This window comes from Purpureocillium lilacinum (genome assembly GCF_023168085.1).
Source record: "Purpureocillium lilacinum CBS 284.36 DNA, scaffold_2, whole genome shotgun sequence".
Taxonomy (NCBI): domain Eukaryota; kingdom Fungi; phylum Ascomycota; class Sordariomycetes; order Hypocreales; family Ophiocordycipitaceae; genus Purpureocillium; species Purpureocillium lilacinum.
In genome coordinates this window covers 2227661-2241402 of record NW_027072112.1, presented here as the reverse complement: position 1 = coordinate 2241402, position 13742 = coordinate 2227661, and the positions used below count along the sequence as shown (strand labels likewise).

The 13742-nt window shown below is 59.3% G+C and overlaps 5 protein-coding genes across 5 annotated transcripts; 3 read left to right on the top strand and 2 right to left on the bottom strand.

The window, feature by feature from the left end:
• Nucleotides 1–752: 752 nt before the first annotated feature.
• PLICBS_002449 (uncharacterized protein) lies at nucleotides 753–1274 on the top strand (the record flags this gene model as incomplete). The annotated part of the gene is made up of 2 exons (XM_018322127.2): nucleotides 753–935; nucleotides 1125–1274. The coding sequence occupies 2 exons, from the start codon at nucleotides 753–755 to the stop codon at nucleotides 1272–1274; spliced, it is 333 nt and encodes a 110-aa protein (XP_018179607.2).
• A 219-nt stretch (nucleotides 1275–1493) lies between these two features.
• On the bottom strand, nucleotides 1494–2561 carry PLICBS_002448 (uncharacterized protein; the record flags this gene model as incomplete). Its single annotated transcript, XM_018322126.2, has 1 exon — nucleotides 1494–2561. The coding sequence occupies one exon, from the start codon at nucleotides 2559–2561 to the stop codon at nucleotides 1494–1496; it is 1068 nt and encodes a 355-aa protein (XP_018179606.2).
• Nucleotides 2562–3298: 737 nt separating this feature from the next.
• PLICBS_002447 (uncharacterized protein) lies at nucleotides 3299–4537 on the top strand (the record flags this gene model as incomplete). The annotated part of the gene is made up of 4 exons (XM_018322125.2): nucleotides 3299–3647; nucleotides 3699–3810; nucleotides 3856–3911; nucleotides 4002–4537. The coding sequence occupies 4 exons, from the start codon at nucleotides 3299–3301 to the stop codon at nucleotides 4535–4537; spliced, it is 1053 nt and encodes a 350-aa protein (XP_018179605.2).
• Nucleotides 4538–6061: 1524 nt separating this feature from the next.
• PLICBS_002446 (uncharacterized protein) lies at nucleotides 6062–7767 on the top strand (the record flags this gene model as incomplete). The annotated part of the gene is made up of 6 exons (XM_018322124.2): nucleotides 6062–6753; nucleotides 6824–7037; nucleotides 7096–7129; nucleotides 7188–7246; nucleotides 7530–7594; nucleotides 7716–7767. The coding sequence occupies 6 exons, from the start codon at nucleotides 6062–6064 to the stop codon at nucleotides 7765–7767; spliced, it is 1116 nt and encodes a 371-aa protein (XP_018179604.2).
• A 3431-nt stretch (nucleotides 7768–11198) lies between these two features.
• Nucleotides 11199–13117, bottom strand: PLICBS_002445 (uncharacterized protein; the record flags this gene model as incomplete). Its single annotated transcript, XM_018322123.1, has 2 exons — nucleotides 11199–12264; nucleotides 12327–13117. 2 exons carry the CDS (start codon nucleotides 13115–13117, stop codon nucleotides 11199–11201), a joined length of 1857 nt encoding a protein of 618 aa, XP_018179603.1.
• Between the last annotated feature and the right edge of the window lie 625 nt (nucleotides 13118–13742).

The window sequence follows — 13742 nt, the reverse complement described above, 5'->3', positions numbered from 1 at the left end:
ACTACATGCTGCGTCTGGCTCGTGTATGATTACTGACTTGGTGCATTGTTGGGCATTGGCTTGTTCAAGACGGCGTTGATGGCGTTTGCTGGGAGATACCACGGACCGCTCGAGAAGGGTTACCGGCTGATGATCAGGAAGATTCTAAAAGGGGACACAGCTCTAGTACCTGAATGCGTGCGATTGCAATGGTTGAGGGAGGGCCGCGGTTGGGATTGTGTCCTGGAGGCGCTATGATGGAATGGGTGGTGTTGGGTAGGCAGTCTGTAGTTTGATCCAATAATCATGATCTAGTAACATGACGTATGCGCATTGCGCAGTCTTCAACGTGAGTGTGCGCTGTCTGTTGTGGCGGACAAGAGTGTGAAGCCGGTGATGTTGCTCCACGGCCCCTGACCGTGTTGGCGGGTCGCGTGTTTCTTCGGCGGCGCGCCGGCGCCTGGTTGCTCCCTGCCCCGCCATGCGTCGAGAACCCCACGTCCAATGTGTGATCTACCGTCATTTCCAGGCACCCGCAGATACACAGCACCGCACGACACCCTGCCACTCTGCCTGCCTACCCGCCGCTCCTTCCCATCGCTTGGACCTCGCAACCTCGCAAAGCGCCAGCCTCCCTAGCTCTTCGACGATCCTCGCAGCCTTCCCACGTCGATTCTCCGTACACGACAAACGACCCCGCGTCGTCGAGCAGGAGGAATAGACAACCCGACCCTCAAGAAAGGAAGTGCACCCGCCAGCAGTCCGCCGCCGCCATGCCCGCCCCCTCGCCCCTCGCCATCGCGTCCGGCTCCGTCCAGCGGCTGCTCAAGGAGGAGGCGTCGTACCACAAGGAGCTCGCGCAGCAGGAGGCCCAGGTCAAGTCCCTCGAGGAGCGGATCAAGGCCAGCGGCGCCGCGAGCGAGGACGGCAACGACGAGTTTATGCTGAAGCAGCAGGTGAGGAAGCTGCCGTCTCTCTCCCCTCCCCTTCCTCCGTCTGACGACGAAGACGGCTCTCCCTCTCAGGAGAGGTCTGAACAAACGAAATCAGATGGGGGTTGGCTTCGTGCGCTCTTGGGTCGAGTTGAATAAAGGCTGACGCAGAGGAAACGGCATCACGTCGTGTAGCAAACCGCAGTCGAGCAGACCAAGGCCGTCTTCGGCCCACTGAAGGAGCGCATCGCGAATGCCGTGACGAAGCTCGAGGAACAGATCGCGGCGAGCGAAGAGTCCAACCCGAACGCGGCCGATTTGGAAGCCGCCAAGGCGGTCCTGGCGCAGGCCAAGGCCGCGTAGACGAGCATGAATACATTCTACGGGGTAGAGTATAAAGAGGCATGGACTTGTTATGTTTCACGCAGACGGGAGGGGAAATACCACATTTGTAGATCGAAAGAACGAAAGTGAATCTAATTAACGCCGCGCCCTTTGTCCCTATCCCTGAACCGTGGTATCTCTGGTCTGGATGCCTCTGGCAAATGCGTTGCGGTGAGTCGACCAAGCTCATCCAGTCTTCTAGTCGTCAACCTCCATGGTGTCTGCGTTGCTCGCCGGCTTATCTCCTGAGGCCTCGCCGCCCTCCTCGTCAAGCTCCTCCCCTTCCTCGATGTCCTCCTTGTCAAGCTGCTCGCGCTCTTCCATCTCCACGTCTTCACGCGGTGCATCGTCTGCCTGGCTGGACGGCGTCGGCGCATCCTGTGCCTCGAGCCGCTGCCTTGCGTCTCTTGACAACGAAGATTTGGTCTTTGGTTTCTCCGGGCGGGGCGTGCCGGCAGACGGGGTGAGAGCACCGCTCGAGACTGGGCGTGGAGTCTCGCCTTCGCTCTCGCCAGCCTTGGTCTGGCTGTCGCCATCCGGTCGCGGAGTCGGGTGCTCGCTGGGTGCGTTCTTGGGCGTCTGGCCTTCCTTGTCCTCCTTGTCGGCGTCCGCATCGTCCTCGCCTCCCTCATTCATGCCTTCCCGCCGGTCGACTTCTTCCTTCTCGTCGCGGATCTGTCGCCGCAGCATCATGCCCTCCTCCATGATCTTGTTGAACTGGTCGCGTCGCTCACGCCACGTCGCGCTGTACGTGTCGCTCTCACGCTCGAGGTCACGGCACTCGTCCTCCAGCTTGGCCAGGTTGACGCGCTGGTCTTCGCGCGGCCGCAGCAGCCGGTTCGAGGTTATCTTCTCCGCCAGCTCGTCAAACTTTTTGCGCTGCGCCAGCGTTGCGCGTGCTGCCTCGAGCTGTTCCCGCAGCTGCCCGTTGCTGCCTCGCACCTCCTGGCACTCGGCTAGGATCTGCTGCTTGTCCGCCTCGTATCGTTCCCGTTCCCGCTGATTCGCATCGTGTAAGAACTGGAACCGAGCGATGCTGCTGTCGAAGGCGGCAAAGTCGAAGGTCAGGTCCTCGCGTAGAGAATCGCTGGTGAGAAGGGCCGACGGCTCAGCGCCATTGCGAGCTTCGCCCGCGCTCGAAACAGCCGACGAGATGGCGCCAAGTCGCTTCGTGATTCGCTTGAATGGTTTCTCTTCGACATTGAGCAATCGGGTCTTGTGGAGCTCAGATTCGCTTCGCTCGTCGAGGAGCTCCCAGGACGCCATGGTTGGGCCCAAAACTTGGCGTCCGAGGGCGTCGTGTGAGTCGTCCTTGTGGGACGTAGGATTGGCGTGGAGGGATTCGACAGTCGTAGGCAACGATCTTGCGAGAGCGGGTAAATTGGAGAGGCTGTGTGCGGGAAGATTGCGAATGTAGTTGACGCTGTGCAAACGGCAACCGTCCATCGACTGGCGCATTGTTCTGGCAGCTGGCAGATCCGCGCTGACTCAGCGTTCAGCGCCTTGTTCCAACTTCTGGGTGGTTCGTTCCAGCGGCCTTGCATCCGCCTCAACCTTTCAACCTCCCAAGTCCGTTCTTTGCTTCGCCAAACGGTCACCCGCGAAGCATTCGTCGCATCCCTTGTTTTTCCGTCTTTTGCATTCAGATACCCTCAAGAGCATACGGAATGTCGGAAGAAGACAAGGAGCTTCTGGCTCGCATCGGCCAGCTTGCCGGTACGTGCATCACCTCGACGCGTTTGCACGCCTCGCCACTCACTCCCAGGAACACAGGACAAATCAACCGGCACAAGAATCAACAAACTGGATCTGGCCAAGCACAGAGCATGCACCCGGCACCGACACGGCGTGAGACCTACATGCCCGGGCCCTACCGACGCCGCTCACACTATTCAGATAATCAATATCGACACTCAGCCGCCCCGTACGCTTACTCGCGTGGCGGCTATAGAGGTGGACGAGGACGGGGCGCACCGGCACCACACCGCCATCGCACTCTTCATATGAACAACTCGCGGCCTGGCACCGAGGCCAGTACCCCCAGCGGCAGCGTCACCCCCGATGGTTCGACAGCCTGGGTGACGAGAAACGACCGGCACCGCCAGCTCATCAACGCCAACGTGTACGAGAAAGAAGCACAGAACCGGGTCAAGGCCATCGAAGAGACGCGCCAGCGCAAGATGCGAAATCACCGATACAAGGAGAAGATGCGGTTCAACGACTTTATGCTGCAGCAGGTTTCGTCCTCTACCGTATCTAACCCATCACCCCAGGATGTCAGAAATGAGCTTACCATTGCCGGGCTGCGGTTCCGTGTTATGGACGGAGGAAAGAAGCTGGCAAGGATAAAAGGTACGCCACGATGGATGACGACTAGTAACCGCGGCGCTGACATGGACAAAGACGACTCCACCGCCTCGATCGAAACGCCCAAGACTACCACGATTGCCGGTGTCGTATTCCATCGGACCAAGACAGGCAATCTCGTCGCCAACCGCGTGGTGCAGGACCATCGGTATGTCCCAGTCCCCCGGGCGGGCGATTGGCTGACTGTTGGCAGGCGATCCGGCGGCGTCAAGAAGATCGACGTGCCGTGCAGGATCTTTTCTTCGACTGGTAAATATTACATGACAAGCTTGGACCGGGCAATCCCTCGAAATCACGGATGTTACGGTGTGTACGGGCCACGACTGACTGACGTTACAGGTTCATGCCCCAAGGGCCCATCGTGTCGGTTCATACACGACCCGCACAAGGTCGCCGTGTGCAAAGACTTTCTCAAGGACGGGAAGTGCGCCAACGGCGAGTCGTGCGACCTCTCCCATGAGCTGACCCCGGAACGAGTGCCCAACTGCCTGCATTATGCCAAGGGCTACTGTGCCAAGCCCGATTGCGTGTTTACTCACTCCAAAGCAGCTCCCACTGCGCCCGTGTGCGAGGCGTTTGGCTTCTGCGGCTACTGCGACAAGGGAGCCGAGTGCGGCGAGCGGCACGTCTTCGAATGCCCCGACTTCAGCAACACGGGCGTGTGTAAGAACAAGGGATGCAAGCTACCGCACCGCGAGAGGGCAAGCGTCCTTCGAGGCAACGCAGCCGGGGCGGACCAAGACATGGACGACGTGTCGAGCGACGGCGGCTCGGTAGACTTGGACGACGTCGATTCAGACGACGTGGCCGAGTTTATCGAGGCCAACTCGGACGACTCGGACTATGAGAACCCCAAGGACTTCCTGCCCATCTAGACATGTTTGTTGTGCGTTGATTTCTTTCTTCACGGCGATACCCACTGTTCTCCCTTGAACAGGCATAGGACTGCTTGACGGCGGAGGAACCGACGATGCACGATGAGACGCTGACTGCTCCGGCCGGAGCTTGGTAGCTCTCCACTACGTGCGTGCCCCTTTTGCCATGACGCCATAGAAGGCGTTGAGTGAACGGCAAGAGGACTCGCGAGACGAGGAAAGATGAAGAAACAAAGAAATGAAGAAGAAAAGATAGCGGTATCATAGCCGAATGAAGAAAATACGAAGAGTAACGGAAAACATGAAGACGTGACTTGTCACTGTGTATGTATGCCTGCGTATTTTATCTGCACCACAGGAACTAATTTTCGATGCCACTCGGCGGTGTGTAAGTCTGTACCGTGGCCCGGCGTCGTTTCCATGTTCCCGTCCCATCATTACGACCTCACTTTCACTATCGCCGGTGCCGTCACGATGCAGATGAGAGGAGGGCTGGAGAGTGGCAGAACACAGCCATGAAGCAGGCAGGGCTGGTGAGAGTGCTCTGCTTCTATTTTGGTGGCGCGTCAACTGGAAGTGTGTGCAGGCTGCTGTTAGCGCCAGCATGGGCTGGGGACGGGCGCTACGCAATGCCCCGAGGTCCCCGTCCCCCCTGCCTGAGGTGCTCTCGCCCGTCTGCGTCTCGCGCGTGCCCTGTCCGTTGGAAGATGCTCAAGATGCTATTGGAGGGAGAGCCCAGCCGCGCCGCTTCCTTGCTTGGGAAGCCACCACTGACAGTGGAGGCAGGCACCATGTGGCGGTCCTTCCAGTCTTTCCAGCGCCGGTTCCATCCCCCCGTGGAAGCTGCTCCCCATCGTGCTGACTGCCCTGCCCTGCCCTGCCCAGCCCACTCGATGCCCTGCGGATGAGACTCGCTCATTGCTGACGCTGGAGTCGTCAAGCTTCCCCCGCCCCTCCGCCGCCATGAATGCACGCTCGCCAACGTCGGCCCCCCTTCTTGGACCCCTCCCCCGCCATCACGCGTTTTGTGCTCATCGCCACAAACGGCACCCGCCAACGGTAAACGGCCGCCAGCTCCCCTGCCTGCAAGCCTGAAGCAAAAGACGTCTTCTACACCAGGCGGCACAAACTGCACCAAAGAGTGAGAGGAGGAGCCAGGCGCCGCGCGACGAGGCGAATCGCATGTCCACGAGATTGGCCCTCGCTTTCCAGCCGCCGTGTTTGATCACAGCCTTGCGTTGGATGCGACCCGTGGTTGCGTCGGTGCACTGCCGCCCTCGCCTCAGCCACTCGTCGTAAGCGATTTGGCTGGATTCGCCCTGCCGCCTGCGGTGCCGAGCCGCGAGTCGCACCGCCCGTCGCGCGCAAAGGATAGGATATATACAAGCTGGGGTTATGGGAACGGCGGCGCGTCAAAAGACGACACCAAATAACAGACGATCCGCGTTGAGCAGGCAGACTCGTGCCGTGTCAATCCGCGCATAGGGCCTTTCAGCGAGCCGCCCCACCTGCGTCACAGACATCATGGGCTTGCGCGACCTGATTAAGAAGAAGGAAGAGCTGGCCGAGAGGCCGCAGGCAGAGGAGGCTGTTCGCGGACTCGGCGGGCCCGAGTTTACCTTTATACGGACTGACACCGTCTCGCAGGAGGTCCTACACCCTCCGGGCGACGGGGCAAACGACAACTTGTACCTGTCCGCCCCTGCGTCGGCATCTCCGTCGGGCGGGAGGTCGCCGCGACGGAGTCTAGACGTTTTCCACCGCTCTCGCAGTGCGTCCGTCTCGTCACAGACCAGTCACCAGTCCTCATCGACGACCAAGCGTCGCCTCTCGCACCGCCTGCACCTCAAACGGCAGCCAGAGTCGTCGGAGAATGTCCCCACCAACCTCCCCGACATCGCCGCCGACCCGCAGGACAAGGAAGGCGCCGAGTCGCAGTGGGAAAAGCGTGCGACGATATTGGCTGGCCAGAATGAGCTGGCGAGAAGCCGCCCTGCGTCTCCCGGGCCCGAGGGCAGGATGGCCGACATGTCCCTTGAGAGTCGGCAACGCGGGAGGTCAGTGTCGTCCAAGAAGATCGACCAGGACATCCAGGAGGCGATTCAGCTCCACGAGGCCGGGCACCTGGAGAAGTCGACGGTCCTGTTCGCAAGGCTCGCGGATCCGCAAGGGGCAAATAACCCGCTGAGCCAGGTGCTGTACGGGCTCGCGCTGAGGTGAGTTGCATCCCCTCCGCACCCAGCCTCTTGGTGATTGGAACGGTCCGCTCACGGGTTCGACTCGCAGACACGGCTGGGGATGCGAACCAGATCCCGAAGGGGCTGTCCGCTACCTTTCGGCGGCGGCATCCAACTCAGCGGCCGTCGAGCAGATGGCGCTCCAGGCGGGCCTTAAGAAGGGAGGCGCGGCCAAAGGGGAGTTGGTCCTGGCCATATTCGAGCTGGCCAACTGTTTCCGTCACGGATGGGGCATACCCAAGGATCCGATAGCGGCGAAACAGGTGAGCGCCTTTCGGGCTCGAGGCATTCGTGGCTGGCGCTGACAGTAGCACCCTTCAGTACTATGAAACCGCAGCGAACCTTGGCGACACCGGTGAGTGGTGTGAATCGTGTATTGGGGGCCAGGGGCTGAGCTGACTGACCGCTGCCAGACGCTATGAACGAGGTCGCCTGGTGTTATCTGGAGGGCTTCGGCTGCAAGAAGGACAAGGTAAGGCCCGCCCCGTCGTCTGCTCCAGCCAACCCCGATCAGCCGTGACACATCCGCAGCGGCCGTAGCAGCTTGCAATGGGTGGCCGACTGGCTGAGGGATGCCGCACGTCATGCGCGCCGGCGCCTCAGTTGCTTGCTGCTGCCCGACTGTGCGCATGTTGGGCCTCGAGGAAAGCAGCGCTCGTTCCTGCACCATGCGCCCCGCAGGGTGGCGGCTCGCCGGCTGTTGCTTTGTCCACATGAGCCGTTGCTTTGTTCATGTGAGGCTGACTGATGGACAGTTTGCGGCGGCAAAATACTACCGGCTGGCGGAGAAGGCGGGAAACAAGACTCTGGGTAACACTTGGTAAGTCTCTTGTGCTCCCGGGATACCCCTGCTGAAGCCCCTCGGGGCAGTGAGGGGCGCGTACCTTGACACCGTCCCTATACTCGTGCGCTGGTACAGTACTGACGGGTCCGTTTGGCAGGATCTGGAAAGAAAAGTATAACCCGCCAGGCGAGGGTGGGAAGAAGAAGTAAAGCGCATGTTGCAGCATGGCGATTCGCGTCCTGGCACGGCATGGCATGTACGAGTACTTTGAGAATGAGCATGTACAAGCGGTTGTTCCACGACGGTTCGATCATGCGTCCCACAGATCGACCCAACAGTCTGCATGCACGCGCCCCGGTTGGTGATGCATGCGCGAGTCTCGCCCGCGTCGACCGCCTCCTCTGCCATGGCCCAGCATCGAGCGGTTGACTTTACTTGGTATCACGAAGTGCTTGGGGGGGAGAATAAGGAATACCCAGTGCTCCGTCGACGGGCATAACCGGAGGCACATCCATGGCCCCGCCGTGACAAAGAGCGTCAATGCAGCAAGCAGGACGGATATCCATGAAAGCGCGCCCGGCTTCGGTCCAACGCGAAGGTCTGCCAGGAACGGCATCACGGTCGTACAACGCCAGCCTTCCTCACGTGCGCCCAGGCAGCAGCTCCTTCGCGGGGACCAACAGGACCAACAGGCGGCGGTGGTCCGCAGTGCATGCCTGCGTCGATACACACATACATACGGCACTGGGTCTTCGTACATGCAAACACGCATGCAGTCACACGGGCCAAGACGTCGTCCTCATCGGCGGGCCACGGGGCCACAGCGCAGGCCTCTCGCGTGCGCGTCCGTACTCAGCACGTAACGTACTCCGTACCCATCACCGGGGATAAGCTGGAACCGTCGGTCCCGCGCCTTACCCTCACGTAAGAAATCCATGCCGCAGGTACAGTACAGTAGCAGCTCACGACCAACAAGCCGTGCGTCTCTCGTTCGCAGTAAGTACAGTACCTTTGTCTTCGATGAGGCGCGGCCGCGTTTTGAGTTGCTTTACTTAGCAACCGGACGCGCATGCATGTTCGATATTGGGGAAAGTCGCGGTCAAGGGGGAAGACAACACAAAGAGACGGTGAGGAAGATGTTGTAGAGTAATTGCAGCTAAGAGAAAAAGAATTGTCTGCGCGCATACATTTCCGCAGGGGTTCTACCACATACGGTAATGCGGCGTCGGCGAAGACAAGAAAGAAGAAACGAAGAAGCATTGTTAGCGAGACACAGAGAGAGAGCCGGAGTGGCGGCGCCCATTGTCCGGGCCCGCACGCAGCCTTGCAGACATCAGCATGCAGATGTACGGAGTACCTACATGCAGAGTCCAGACAGACATGCCGCACTCTCTCGCCACTATCAATACTGTGATAGTACCAAGTACTGTAAGCACATATTGTAACTACCTTGCATACAACCCCATACATACATGTGCGCGCGACGCACTGCAGAGACGCCGCATGCACGGCCTGACGAAATGGGAAACAAGAGGTCGTTCTTTTTTTTTTTTTTGTCCCCGGGCGCTCGCTGCGTCGACGCGTTAGGGGAGGGCATGACGGCTCAGGAAGAGGAGGAGGTTGATGATGCGAAAAGCGGCGGGCACGTCAGTTTATCCCCTGCCATCGTCATCGCCATCGCCATCGCCGTTCCCCAAGACCCGTCCTCGTCCGACAACCGGCACAGTCACTCGGCTAGGTGCAGTACTGTACAGTACGTACTGCACCTACGCACAAACACACAGGACGTCCGTCCATGTTGGTAGTAAAAGCGCCCCCCCCCCCCCCCCCCCCCCGGCCCCCCCGGCCCCCCGGGGCGGTCTTCTTCCCGTTTGGGACCCAACCCAACAGATAGAAGATGGCCTTGTTTCTAAACTTGGAAGCACGCACGCTGCGCCTTTCGTCTCTTCCCTTCCCTTCCCTCCCGCACAGAAACTTACTGCGCGTGCGTGCGTATGTACGTAGCCACAGCCTCACAGGCCCCTCCCCCCTTCCCCAACAGGTCAGTCCAGTCCCGTGCAGCAGCAGCAGTAGCAGCAGCAGCGTTCACATCAGGAAAGTAAACGCGCCCCATGCGGGCGGCTGCGCGGAAAAGCTTGCATGCATGTTAGCCACTTGCCAGCCAGTCAGCCCCCAGTGGCGGGTGGTGAGTGAGTGAGACACACATGTCTCTCCATCCGATCTCGTGGGCAGGGCGGTGAGACCACCCTAGGATGCCTAGCAGAGAGACAGAGAGAGACAAGGCCAAGGCGAGTCTGTCTCAGACACACACACACATCCGCACCGAAAGAAAAGACTACGTAGTTTAGCACTGTACTCTTTTACGGGTACAGTACACATTACCTCGATCTGTGAGTGCGTGTTTCTGTGTCCGTGTTTGTATGTAGTCCGTGATGCGCGCCGCGCATGATGCGTGCCCGCCTTGGCGCCCACGCTGCGCCGCGGCTCTGCATGCAGGCGATTCCAAGGCACCCGTCGTTGCTCTCAGGTCTCGCCGTGGCGAGCGGCAAGCCACCCGACCTCGCGCGTGGTGGGCCGCCTGCAGCTGCCTCCCGTCACGTTGCTCCCCGTCCATGCCTGATCGCCACGGCCGTCCTCTCCCCGGCGCATTCGTGCCCAGGCCAGGCACACTTTCGAGGCACACTGTCGAGGCACGTACTGTATCGTCCGTCGACATCGTGACTCCCTTACGCTACATGGTCACGATGCGCCGCACATGCTTCGTCACCTGTGGCTCGCTACTCGTATTCACCCAAAGGCCCTCGGCATCAAGCCATAGAAGCCTGTTTGTTGCCTAGATAATACTAACAACCGTAGACGCAAATTCAAAGCTAGAGGAAACAGGTCGTCGGCGGCTTCATGTCTCGTAATTCCGTCGCTTTCGCATGTTCCCATACCCCATCGTCTCGCGCTCTCAGTCTGCACTCAAGACGTCGTGCCCTGTCTGGCTCCCCCAGCACAGCACGGGCGAGCCATGGGCCGTCCTGGTCACGCTTCCCGTATCCCGGAAAAAATGCCTCCTGCGCCCGCCCAAGGAGACCGCTCCTCCAGTGTACAAGTGCGTCCGACTGGAACCTGTCTGCAGTGTCTGCCACGCGTTCCGTGTTCCCGTGTCTGCAAAATCCCATTCATCTCGCCACCAGTTCGAAAAACGTCGATACAGAGTCGAAAGTAGAAAAGGACCATGCACCAACCGTATACTCGTTATCCATCCAGGAATATACCAACCAACACAATGAAGTCAAATGCTCGCTCGCTGGTAGGGTCACAAATGAGAGAGGGATCAACTGGTTTTTTTCGAATAAAAGGGCCCGCAAGTTGGCGCGATCGGCCCAAAGTCATGGTTTGGTGCGTGAGCAACTGGTCTGAAGTGGCGGGTGGTGTCGTTCGGTTGCGCGAGAGCGGCGTAGAGGTTTATGGCTTTGAATAGATTGGTGATGGCATGCACGGGGTCCAAGGAAAAGCCAATCCAACAAGGCGGGCAAGGAGACGCAATCCGGGCAAAAAAAGCATTAATGATAAAGTGGCCGTGAGAATTTCGTCATCATAACAAGTAGTAAGTCGTGTGGTTCTGTTTTCTGTGCGTGGTACTTCGTAGTCGTCACGTCGTGTCGTTGCATTGCTGCTCATTCTGTGCGTTGCTGCACTCGGAAACCATTTTCGCAAAATTTCGAACCACTTCCCTGGGAATCTGGTTCCAGAGAAGCGATCGCGTGTACACCTCGGCCGCGCCCGTCTGCTTGTCGTCCCGAATCTCTGCGAGCGCCTCGGCAAGGTTCTTGCGGCCCTGGCTGGTGGATCGTTTGGGCGGATTGAAGTCTTGATTGTGGACGCCATTGTATTGGGTGGACGACATGGAGAAGATGTGCTCGTTGGTCTGCCGCTCTGATGGCTGTGACAGAGCGTCTCCAAGCTCCTCCAGCATGGAGGGCGCGACGTGCATACCGGCCACGGGGGCTCCCGTCGCCGTTGGCTGTGGCCAGTTGACCGCCCCAGACGGCTGAGGAGCCATGGGTTGGAGCCCATGTGCTTGAGGCTTGACGCCCGCGTCGTTGAGCACGTTCTGGAGAAGCGTCTCCGACGCCACACGCACGTCCTCAGACACGCGCGTGATGGGCGGCGTGGAACCCCTCGACATGACAAAGGCTCCGACAAGGAAGAGCATGAAGAGCAGTCCACCCTGAGAAGCACCCTTGTCGCTGTCTTCGGAGGCCGCGCCCTCGGTCTTCTTTGCGGGAACGATGGACATCTCCTGCTTGACCTCGGGCTCAGGGGCATAGTCGTTGAGGAAGCCAGCGTTGTCCCAGGCGCCAGTCATGTCCATGTCGTTCATGTCATCATAGGCGCCAGGGAACCCGTGGTTCATGTGGGACGTCTGCGCCGTGGCGAGCGGTGTGGCCTCAAGCCTCTGGACATGTTCGGTGAGAATGCCGACCTTCTTACGAAGGTCTCCCGTCTCGAGCGTGTGGGCTCGTATCATCTCGTCCTTCTCAAGGGTGAGTGTCTCAATGTAGTCCATGCAGGACTGCTTCTCACGGTGCAGCAGCTCCATCTTTGCCTTGAGGCCGCCCACCTCCTCTTCCAAGTCGTTGATGAGTGCGGTGTAGTGCTTCTTCTCGTCCTCGAGCCGCTCAGTGTGTAGCTTCTTCCTCTGCCTTGAGTCAAGACTGCATCAATCGATATTAGCGACGTATCCATGGGGCATTAGGCGTTTTGAGTGAGAACTTACGCTGCTTGTCGGTTGCGGAGCAGGCGCTTTTGCTGTTTGAGCTCTTTGATCTCCTGCTCGTCGGTCGAGGATGCAATCAGTTGGTCGATGTTGTTCAAGTTGCGCTCCGCGGGGATCTCGAAGCGGGCATTCTTCTTGCGGATGCCGTCTCCTCTTCTGAGATCGTTGTGGGATCGGATCCCTGGGCTGCTCGAACGCATCTTCTTGGCGGCAGACTGAGCCGTAGCCATCCATTCTTTCTGCGGGGACGTGGGCATGTGCTGCTCGCCAGAGCCGAGAGGTGCAAAGATGTTGCCGACCGCGTTATAGCCGTTCTGACCCTGCACCGATCGCTGGAAAATGGAGGAGCCCGCGTCGTACTCTGCGGGAATCGACTCGAAGGGATGGAAGGGGGTCGTGGTGCCGGAGCCGGAACCCATCAACCAGCTGCCGCTTTGTTGTTGTCCGAAGGCATGCGTTTGGCTCTGGTCGATCCGCATGAAAGGGTTGTTGCTGCTGCCGCTCGGTTGCTCGAAAAATGGGTTGTTCGAAGGCACCGACTGCATATCGACCGACTGCCAATCCTCAGTCTTGGGAGAAAAAAGAGTGCCGGAGACGGCAAATGATTCTCTCCGGCTGTCGGCCATTGGAGGCGAGAGTTCCAGACCCGAGTCTATGGTGTTGTGGTCGAGGATGTTCTCGTCAAGCACGCTTTTGTCTTCTTCCTCGAGGTACTTTTGCTGGGCATGGTTTGTATCCACGGTCAAATTGGCCGCTCGATAGAAGGCTTGCGAGGGGAACTGTGGCACCATCGCAAAGGGCCAGAGGGCGGTGCGTCAGGTCTGCTTTTTGTGCGGGGAGAGTCTGCCCGGGATGGGGCGCTGGCGCCGCGAGGCGTGTCGAAGACAATGAGGGGAGCAGCGACCGAGAGGATATTCAACTTCTGCGGCGGAACGGCGGTAAGTGTCAGTGGCAGCACTGTAGAATAACAGACAGAAGCGTGAGGGTTGAAAGCGGTTCAGTGTGAGGTCAAGGTGGGGTTGTTGCACAACGGGTTGGCGCACGACAGCGTGATCCGATGCGAGGTAGCTTGACCGTGGAGCACACAAAACAGCAATGGCATGATTCGCAATAGCAATGGTGAACGCAACAGCGGTGCGTCACATGCGGACGGGACGGACGAGGCGGATGCAGAAAGAAATAGTCTCGAGGTGCGGTCAAGCGGCTGGGGATGGCGCAGAGGTTCATGAAACTAGAGCCAGGAGGCTGGCAGTAGCGTCGCCGGAAGTGAGGACCTGCCGTCTTTCTTCTTGGAGAAGAAAAACACGAAGCAGGCCCGACAAGTGCGATCATGTAAACCCGAGTGCAGGTGTGGTGTTGCAGAACGTGGGTTCAGAGACAGGCAGCAGGAACGTGGGTATCATGACGGGACAGGGC